The sequence below is a fragment of the Branchiostoma lanceolatum genome, chromosome 8 (genome assembly GCF_035083965.1).
Source record: "Branchiostoma lanceolatum isolate klBraLanc5 chromosome 8, klBraLanc5.hap2, whole genome shotgun sequence".
In the NCBI taxonomy this organism is placed as follows: Eukaryota; Metazoa; Chordata; class Leptocardii; order Amphioxiformes; family Branchiostomatidae; genus Branchiostoma; species Branchiostoma lanceolatum.
Window position 1 is genome coordinate 9,186,918 of NC_089729.1, and position 9,938 is coordinate 9,196,855.

At 44.1% G+C, this 9,938-nt stretch overlaps 2 protein-coding genes across 2 annotated transcripts; one reads left to right on the forward strand and one right to left on the reverse strand.

Moving 5' to 3' along the window:
• Positions 1-122: 122 nt before the first annotated feature.
• On the reverse strand, positions 123-2,238 carry LOC136439978 (PHD finger-like domain-containing protein 5A). The gene is made up of 3 exons (XM_066435694.1): positions 2,049-2,238; positions 1,322-1,512; positions 123-700 (listed from the first exon to the last, which is right to left on the reverse strand). Exons 1-3 carry the CDS (start codon positions 2,098-2,100, stop codon positions 611-613), a joined length of 333 nt encoding a protein of 110 aa, XP_066291791.1. The 5' UTR covers positions 2,101-2,238; the 3' UTR covers positions 123-610.
• Positions 2,239-2,453: 215 nt separating this feature from the next.
• Positions 2,454-7,897, forward strand: LOC136439970 (coilin-like). The gene is made up of 7 exons (XM_066435676.1): positions 2,454-2,841; positions 3,215-4,424; positions 4,890-5,015; positions 6,226-6,273; positions 6,654-6,729; positions 6,941-7,014; positions 7,396-7,897. Exons 1-7 carry the CDS (start codon positions 2,597-2,599, stop codon positions 7,444-7,446), a joined length of 1,830 nt encoding a protein of 609 aa, XP_066291773.1. The 5' UTR covers positions 2,454-2,596; the 3' UTR covers positions 7,447-7,897.
• The last annotated feature ends 2,041 nt before the right edge of the window (positions 7,898-9,938 follow it).

Consider the following 9,938-nt stretch of genomic DNA (forward strand, 5'->3'; position numbering starts at 1 on the left):
ATGTGTGTTACTGTATCCAGATTTCACGAAAGATTGGGTCTCTTTATCTCTACAGCAACTTAGAATTCAAAGAATGCTGACAGTCTGCTTAATATTGTCATAATAATGCTTAGAAAAGGAAGTTGGGTTTTAGATCTGTTTTAATATGCAACTGGTTTAAAATTACAAACCCCAGCACTTAATCTAATACACCATACCCTCTACATATCCTTTCACACAAAGGCTGAATGAGAGGATGTTCATACAGGGGAACCGCTCTGAGCGGACCAGCTGTGTGCTTCAAACATGGGGAATCCATGGTGTGTACATATATAAATCAGAACACCCATGTACATTGTAAATGAAGTTTACTACAACCCCAGAAAAAAGTTTAGTGATGATGATACATAGACTACAGGTACAACAAATTCAACAATGGAATGTCAAAAAAGAGCATTCACAACATTATCAAAAGTAACCAAGCATACGTCTGTGATAGCCTACATGTATAAAGCTTGAAATACACATTGGCAAACTATTATCCTTGAAAGGTAATGGCAAAAAGTACTGAGTTCTAGGAATACAGAATTAACCATATTTATTTAAGTAAAAAAAAACAGATTGCTGTCCACTATCTCTTCTTGAAGCCATACTTCTTGCGCTCATAGAATAAATCTGTCTTGGCACTTCCCAGGTTCACAATCTTTGGACAGCCATCTCTCTGGAAAGTAAGATGATAACATAGTTAGTACATGTAATACAAATGTACTTACAAATGTATACCTGTAAATCATTTTCAACAGATACAAAAAGATTTGAAAACAACCTTGTGCTAGCCTTTCCACTATTGGGCTGAAACAGACAGTTGTAATATGCATTGCAGTGTTTCTCCTACACAGACTTTGCCTCAATGGCACAACTATGCCAAGAGGCTTACCCCCAACCCTGAAACTGTCAAAGATTGGTGGATAAAAATTTGGGGTACCCTTGATATCATTACTTGCCTCTATTGGGTTACCCGATAGTCGAATAATGATTCTGTCTGTAGTAAATGAGTTTTTAAGCAGGACAACATAACAAACAGGTATAAGATTCACTCAAACATCAATACTTCTGCAGACTAAATGATCATAGTGGAAACAAAGGATTCCTTGAAGTTTTGGCACCTGACCGACATTTCGCCCCCTAGCCGATAAGGGCAATCTGGCACCAGGTCAGGGAGGGTTAACCCCAACTCTAACCCTGCCACTAACCCTAACCAAGGACACTAACCTGTCCTAGGCCTGGTGCCAAACTGTCAAGGTGCTGAAACATTGGATCCTGATACTGAAAAAACACTTACATCTTTCTCCTGTATCGTGCACTCCTTGCAGTAGTAGGCGTCTGACACCCCCGGTCCTCCACAGATTACACAGCGGCCCTGGTACGAACCGTAGTTGCACTCGTCGCAGATACGCACCAACGTGCAGGGTCGGACATAGGAGTCACAGATCACGCACTTCCCGTCACACTTCTCACACAGGCGACCGATAGCTGGAACAAATATAAAGTCATGGTGGTAAGCCCTTAGAAACTGTGATTTATAGTCATCTGAAGTACAGCCAGTAGATACCATCGGAGAAATGAGGCTGTTGTAGTGGTTTTTGACGTGATCGAGGAAGTGCCTTGGGACCCATTTTTGTACCCCTTCCAGAAGAAAGCAGCCCCAACCAGGATGCCCTTCCCAGATTCAAACTACATGTTCCAAGGACTTTATAATGTCCTTGCATGTACCAATAAATTTGCCTTCAAAAACGAATTAATATCACATTAAAATATGTGTATATTTCTAGACGTGACTTTGCTGATGTGATTCTGGTCTGTGACTGCAAAATAACAGCCTATCTTTAAGTCAAGTCTCATCCACAACACTGAGTGATAGATACACAGTGGGTGTGCCTTTTACAACGACACCATAATTTTGCTCACCGGTTAGGATCAAATCATTTGAATACCGTACAACAATGGGAACCAAACACATGGTGGGAGGGGGGTGACTATGCCATCGACACTCTTCGACCGACACTTACCTACTCCTGGCTGTTTCCGGCAAAAAATCAAATCAGGATGATGCTTGGCCATCCCGTCTCTTCTCTGGTTCCTTCACAAACTTGCAAATGAGCTGATCCAGTGGAGAAGGCACACAAAGACTTTGACAAATCTTCTCGCAAATCTACCAAAACGTCGTGCTAACCTCCGCTATCCCACAATGCAGTACTCGGTTATCGCACTACAAAAATGGGGAACTTTCCACATTTCTAGTTGTTTATTTCCTGATAAACGTAGCTTTGGTTACTTATATCTATAGAATAAAGTTATGTTTATATGTTGGTCAATCTTTGTAATGTTCGATAAGTTCAAACTAGTCCATTAAAGGTGGTTTACCCCTGTAATACCCTCCCTACGAAGTAGTGAATCTGTCCCAAATAAGCGTTTCCGCTTCCAGGTTTGTCGCGTGTCTTGCTGTTTGCCCCGCGTCCGTTCCAAGGGAAGAGGTGATTTCGACGTAAGCGCAGATTTAAGGCACTTTACATAGCTCACGTCGAAGTATAGACTAGAAATACAGACGCCTTCAAAGATGAGCGGTACGTGCGTGCGTGTGAGGCTGCGGTTTGAGCAGGCGCCGCCGCTAGTGTGCGGGTCCGGGCCGGGGGCTTGGCTACTAGTGGACATGGACTCCTGCCGCCTGGTGGCCGACCTGGAGTTCCTCATCAAGCGGCGCTTCGGCCTGAGCAGGAGGAGACGGCTCCACCTGTGGATGGACGGGTTCCTGCTTCCACCCACCGAGAAGATAGCCGTGGTTCGGGACGGAGATGTCATCAGGTACCGTACTGACCGTACTGTAGTGCTTATATTAATAATTTTTGTGGAAACCTTAACGTTACATAATTTTACAGTGAACACTTTGTGGTCCACTCTGATCTTTGCTAATAGTAAATTATGACTTTATGCAAGCTTGATAGGCAAAAGAACAAGAACAACTAAGCTAGATATGATTGGACGCAAGAGTATTCACTAAATTTGATGAATGATTAATAGGTAGGGCAGCTTTTAATTGATGAAATGAAATAGATGGATTGCACAAACGAATGAATGGTTAAAGAAATGTTTGCAACCACTTATCAGGAACCCAACCCTTTTATTAGCTTTTTGTCTCAAGTTTAATTACTGTATTCCTTTTTTTTTGTCTTTACAGTGTTGAACAGACAGAAGCGTCCACAAGTGAGGACCATTCTATCGGGTCTTTCCCACCATCATCCAGTAAGCAGGTTGTCACCAGTGAGAGGAGACAGAAGAGGAAGAAGGCAGAGACAACTGAGGAAGATGGGCCGGATACTGCTGAACTTAGAATACAGGACAAAGATAGAAAGAGGAAGAAGCATAAGTTAAACGGAAGTGACAGTGGTGTCAGTACTAGTTCCTCTGCTATGCCAGTAGCTGCTACAAAAACAAAAGAAGTACAAAAGCCACAGACAAAGAAAAAAGCAACAAAAAAAACAAATGAGAAACCTGGAAAAGCGAGCAAACTGGTCTCTTCATTCCCTAAAGCTAGTGGAACTGGAAGCAAAAAAGTTATTTCTAAACCATCAACGTCCAAGGGTTCTGATATCAATGGAGGCAAACCAAACAGTACCAAGATTGTAAAACCTGTCGCAACAAAGTCTAGAGGAAAAGTTAAGGACTCAAGTAGTAGCAGCAGCAGCTCTGAGGATACAAGCAGCAGTTCAGATGACAGTGACCCTGACAGTGACTCAAGCAGCGGTGACTCAAGGTCAAGTAGTACCAGTGTTGAAGTCAAGCCAAGGAGCAGCGTCAACACAAAGACATGCCGTAGACCAGGGCCAGTTAGTAAACCTCTGCAAAGGAACAATAAACCTGACTCAAGCAGCAGTGACTCAAGTTCAAGTGATACAGATGATGATGTCAGTGTTAACAAACAAACACATAGCAGACAAGCTGTAGTTAGCAATAACCCTGAGCAAAGGCAAAGTAGCCCTAAGCAGAATGGAAACATCTCCTGTAATTCTGCAAAGGTGTTCTCTATTGGGGGGAATGTGTCAGAAGCCCACACCTCTGTCCCACCCGCACCATCTGTAGAACAGGCAGTTAGCACAAGACATGTGTCCGCTGTGCTGACTGTACCCATCACCCAGAGACTTCAGGCAATGACAACCATGAAACAACCAGCAGCTTCGAGCAGTCATCCTAAACTGAAAGCTGTTGGTCCATCATCAAACTCAAAGGGTCACATTGTGTTTGATTCTGATATCGAGAGTGACTCAGGCTCCAGTGAGTCAGGTGGTAAGGGGAAGGCTCTACAGGTTCATGCACCAGACAAGGTTGTTGCCAGTCACGTAGATGTACCACAGACAAGCAAACCTCAAGCTCCTGATCAAGCCATTCATGTAAGTATACTACACTGAGGAACAATAGATGAAGTCACTTTTAAGAGGTCAAGTGAGGTCATGTAGTCTAGTGCATTTAGACCTAAGCAGTGCATTACGTACTATCATGTTTTTTGCTGAACTGTAATTATTGGTAAAGCCATCTAGGGCACTTTGCACCTGGTCTATAAAAGACTGGACATGTTGTACTTGAGCTCATTCAGCCCAAGACCATCGAGAAAGCCACACAAGTGAAACTAGTCTGGATGTGGGCTTGAATAAGGTTCTAAACGGAAACTTGCGGCGACAGGGTCTTTTCTGAAGATGTGGTGTGAGTGTGTACGGTTGGCTTGAGGTTGTCCTTACTATTTATATACTACACTGAGGAAGTACTTTGCATCTCTGGTACATTGTAACATTGGTTTACATTTATTTTAGCAGATTGCAGGCTTTTGTTTAATTGCATTGTTGTATTTTACTATTTAGGAGAGAAGGAAGTCTTCAAGGTCAGAAAATGCCCCACCCCCAGCTCCCCCACCTGTGCCTAAGGACTACGATGCCTTACCACCGCTCCATGGGCCACCTCGGGTTGGAGATAAAATTGCCTACAAGGTGAGTAGAACAGTCACGTCTCCACAATCTACTTCTACTTCTACTTCTATACGTTACTCAACAAAACCCCGCGAGGGGCATAGCGTTGAGGATAAAGTGACAGGGTCACACCCAGCTGCAGCGGTGGTGGTGAAAATCCGAAAAAAATAAACTAAATCGACGCAACAATAACTATATAAATAAGTGAGTATTAAACAAACGGTGCTATATACATGTGGCTACAGTGGGTGTTGTCCCGACACACTCTATATGACTAAATGTTGGTACTGGGCAGGCCAAGGGACTTGGCCAACCCAGATTTGAAACTGGCTACCGATGTTGAATTGATGAGGTGTTGGGGTAGGTTGTTTCAGTCGATTACCGTTCTGGGGAAGTAGCTGCCGCGATGAGTTTCTGTTTTGCATGGAAGTGTAATGAATCGCTGTGAGTGACCTCTGGTGCTGTTGGTGTTGAAAGTGAGTATGTGTGCGGTGGGTATTGCAATCAGATTGTGGACTGCCTTGTACATAAGAGTGAGGCGGGCAATGTGTCTGCGTTGTTGCAGAGTGGCCCATCCTAGGGAGTGTTGTAGTGAGGTGTTACTGGCAGTGTAGTTGTAATTACCTGTGACAAAACGTGCAGCTTTCCTCTGTACAGATTCTATCTTAGTGGCTAGCGTGTTGGACTGAGCATTGTGTAGTGTATGTGGATCCCAGACTGAGGAAGCATATTCAAGTTTAGGGCGGACTAATGATGTATAAGCCTTCTCTCTTACCTCTTTACTTGCCCCCCTTATATTTCTCCTCACGAACCCCAGGGTTCTGTTGGCCTTGGTTGTGATATCGTTGATGTGTGCCTTCCACTTGAGGTTGTGAGTGAGAATGACACCTAGGTAGGGATGTTCGTTGTTGTGGCTTAGGGGTTCATTGAACATTGTGTACAGGAAATTTGGTGAGCTTCTGCAATACAGCCAGAAATGCATCTAGTATCTAGGACACCCTTCTAGTCCCTTAGGTAAAAAGCAGCAATGAGGATGTATGGCAGTACTGCATTGTGTGTATTGGGAACCACAGATACACAGACAGACAAACATACAAACTGAGAACAATACTTCACTCCCTTGGGGTGGACTCTTGTGAGTCGTGACCTCTTGATTTGTGTGTCTAATTGTTTCAGATGATGTCAAAATTTCTTGCACAATTTATAGTGTACTTTTTATCTTGTTTTGCAGATTTTGGAGATGTCAGCAAGCTACTGCCCTGAGATTTCATCATACAAGGTAAACATATTGCTGTTTCCTGTCAGGTGGTCTTTATCTAAAGTTATGATGCAGCCAAAAAGACATGATAGAATAGTACATAGAATTGATGGGGATGTAGACCCAGTAAACTTGTAGGTATCATCATTGCTGTGGATCAGTACTCTGACATATGTGACTTCCTCTGTGCTCATACCTGAAGATACTAGTACCAGATGGCACAGCCAGCTAACAACTGCTAATGAGTAGCCAGGATTTTATATGGTGTTATAATCACCATATTTGCCAATGGACGGTTTTTGAGGCTTGGAGAGCCCACTCCCTCACTTGATCTGTAACAGTGCATTCTCAAGTCCATGTGATATACCATAAAACATGTCTGTGATTGATGTTTGTCCCAGGAAGCAGTAGTGACCGGGTATGACCCCACATCTGGTGACCTGGAAGTGGAAATGGTGTATGACATCACAGCCTACAGTGAGTACATGTGTCAGTTTAACCCAATTTCTAAACTGAAGCATAACCCTTGAAAAACTGCTAATAATCCTGTTTCTACGAGGCTAAGCAGAAATGAAGAAGAATATTTGATAAAAGAGGCATTTATATGTTGGGTACCATTTACAGAAATACATTGTTGTGCCAACAGTCGTATGTACTTTAGATGTGTTCGATGTTGTATGATTCACAGTGAAGCAGAACCAACCTGGCAGATTTGAGATGGACATGGATGTGGGAGGTCAGGAGGACAAACCAGACAACAAGGTAGGATAAATCCTCACACCTAATCTCATGCTTCATAGCTAGAAAACTGCAGCCATGAGAATAACTTCTGTCAGCAGTTGGGCATGTATGAATATCCTGTGGTTTGTACTGGACATGGCATGTTGTAGTGGGCGGTGTGACTGCAAGATGGGGCCAAAAATGGAACCACAAGGTCAACATTCCTTGTGGGTAAGTCATTGTACAATTTGGACACCAATAGAAATAAAAGCCTACTTGGCATGATCAATATGCTCATGTTTTCTGTTGGCTGTGAAATGCTTTGTGCATTGCCTTTAAAACATGTTGGACTTAAGGCAATGTGGAATTTTGTATGTCTTTGCTGGTGTGTGATTTGACGATTCTCTTTCTTTCCCCCTATAGGTGACAGTGGCAGTATCAGCTCTAGTGGAGCCCAAACTGGTACAGGACTAACAACAGGGAAGATGCAACCTTCTATAGGCCTAGGGTACTTCTGTAGCAGATGTCACCAAGTATTCAAATGAACATTTCAGTGTATAATAAACAAACCCGCTGTGACATACTTTTTGTAAGGGAGAGATGTCAGTATTGCAATGCTTCAAAGGGACACTGTAGAGAAAGTTAGTCATTCTTAGTAAGTTAAGATAACCCAGCATTATACTGTAAAAAGATTATCCTGTAAAAAGAAAGTTTTGCACAGTTTGAAAGACACCTCAGTGGGGGAGGACACCAATACCCAAATCCTCATCAACTGTCAGATGTATTTGTTCCAGATAGACTTTTTTCATTTCAAGTGGCTAATGAACTGTTACAACGATGGTGCCTTATGCCACCTCTAGGCTGCTGCAAGTCAAGTTTCTTTTTGCCGCTTTGAAATTTCTTCATTAAACTTTATTAAAAATCCCTTATCGTTTCTTTTATACATATGCTATTGCTTATCATCATTAAAAGTTTTATATAAGCCATAGAGAATTGGTCATTGAAAAGCTGGCTCTTGCTACACAGAATTAAACAGCCTATGGCTTGGGAAAATTAGTTGAAAAGTATACAGGTATCAAAAGGTGTGTGACAACCTTTGTTACACATAATCTGAAACTTATGGTGTCATAAGCTGTTTTTGAATCTGGAGATGATGTCTAGTTAAATGTGAGGTAATACATGTATTGTTGAGTTGGCGCCACATGACGTCAAATCACGCGCTGGATACCAAAGTTCTAAGCCGGTGAAGGAAGTTCAGTACCAAGGACAGGTGTGAGTATACAGGCAGTAACATGTCCATTTACAGCCGTGTCTCACTCACACGTAAAGATCGCATTCCCCGGGTGATACCCGCTACAACATTTCTGATTCTGACTGCAACTTGCACCTTCGCGTATTCAGGGAACTTGGGGAACTTCGAGAATTTCTCGTAAAACATTAATTGACGGCTCAGCTTGCGGAAGGATCACGGCGGTCAACTCAGCACCCAGGCTCGCGTTACGGGAAGACAAAGCGGTGGTCCGCGGGGGGTCATTCCCAGACGGTCCGCGGGGAGGGGCCGCGCGCATCGCGCACATTCCCCGGGGATGAAAAAATGACCATCCTTGAAATATGACTTCTCTCTGGTCTATCTTAAATACTTGGAACCACACTTCTAGCGTATATCATCTCGGTTTGAAGGGATCGCTTTGCCTCGTCAAGTGACCTTGACAGGATGGTTTTTCCTTGTAGGGTATGGCAAGCCTATCACGTAATTACAGAACATTGCCCTTTATGACCCCCAATACCTTAATGCTAATATTTTTGCTATGCACCGTTGCAGTGATCCCACGCACTAGATTCTGTGGCTAAAATTGGCGCTGGCGCCGAGCGGTGCTAAGCTATGCCTTGCTAGGAGATATCTGCCATTTTTCGCGCTCTCCGGATTTCCCAGGCAAGAGGCACGAGGATATTCGTTTGAAAACAAGCCCGGCTTTTGGCAAATCTTTACCTTTGCATAACTTCAGGAATGATGCACATTCGTGAGGTTAAAATGTGCGCTTTGACCTAGATGAAAAGACAGTGGTCGACGACAATAGATGTACGTCGTTATTGTTCGATGTCGACGACACGGGATATCAGTGTATATGTACGGACTGACTGACTTGGTAAGAACATGTTTGTCTGCGCTGTAATCGGTCATATATGTCCTGTGTAACACAATCCCCATGTCGGTTCAGAATTACTGTGTGGCACTACCACCTCTAACCGCGCTGTTTCTTCAAGTTAGCGGACTTGTCGTGACCTCTACTAATGTGGGAATTCCCGCAATGCCGGCTCCGTGTAGGGGGTACAAATCGCCGTGCCGCCGGCTCCTCCTGGATTTTGTGAGAGGGGAAAGCCGCGGCCAAGAATGTATCAATTCCGGTCGTCTTTCTGTCAGCGCGTGACACACATAACTGACATGGATACGGAGCCCTAATACGAGGCGGTGCAGGCGGCGGGGCGGAGGCAGACGGCGGCAGGGCGTTACGTGGTCTCCGCGGTGTCGCCTGCCGCCCCAGACGACCGACACCGACTAACCCCAGCCAACCCCAGAAGGGCAAATATGTCGCAAATGCTGTTCATATCAGCTTCCGCCACACTTAGATACACAGCACAAACTCCGCGTGGAAACTACATCAAACCGATCGGAGCCCGACCAAATTAGAAACAAGGTTTGCTCATTGATCTGTTTGCTGACACCGCCGAGTCGTCGCGAGGAAAGACGTGTTGACATAGCTGAAATAGTAACAGGAAGACTGGCATAGACCAGCGGCCACCCCGCGGTATGGGCCCGACCTAGCCTAGTCTTGATTTAGGGGGACAGTGACACGCTATCCATCTGTACGGACTTCCTCCTCGCCTTCGGCAACAAGGGCGAAAACTTCGTACTCCTTCATTTGCATATAAGCATGACGTCACGAATCCTTTCCAAGACATAACAC

Excerpts from the sequence above, each read along its gene's own strand:
- LOC136439970 (XM_066435676.1), top strand. The coding sequence starts at position 2,597 with ATGAGCGGTACGTGCGTGCGTGTGAGGCTGCGGTTTGAGCAGGCGCCG. Across the intron at positions 4,425-4,889 it reads CTCCTGATCAAGCCATTCAT|GAGAGAAGGAAGTCTTCAAG; the intron begins GTAAGTATACTA and ends TTTACTATTTAG. Across the intron at positions 6,274-6,653 it reads CTGAGATTTCATCATACAAG|GAAGCAGTAGTGACCGGGTA; the intron begins GTAAACATATTG and ends TGTTTGTCCCAG.
- LOC136439978 (XM_066435694.1), bottom strand. The coding sequence starts at position 2,100 with ATGGCCAAGCATCATCCTGATTTGATTTTTTGCCGGAAACAGCCAGGA. Across the intron at positions 1,513-2,048 it reads CCGGAAACAGCCAGGAGTAG|CTATCGGTCGCCTGTGTGAG; the intron begins GTAAGTGTCGGT and ends TATTTGTTCCAG. Across the intron at positions 701-1,321 it reads GCACGATACAGGAGAAAGAT|AGAGATGGCTGTCCAAAGAT; the intron begins GTAAGTGTTTTT and ends CTTACTTTCCAG.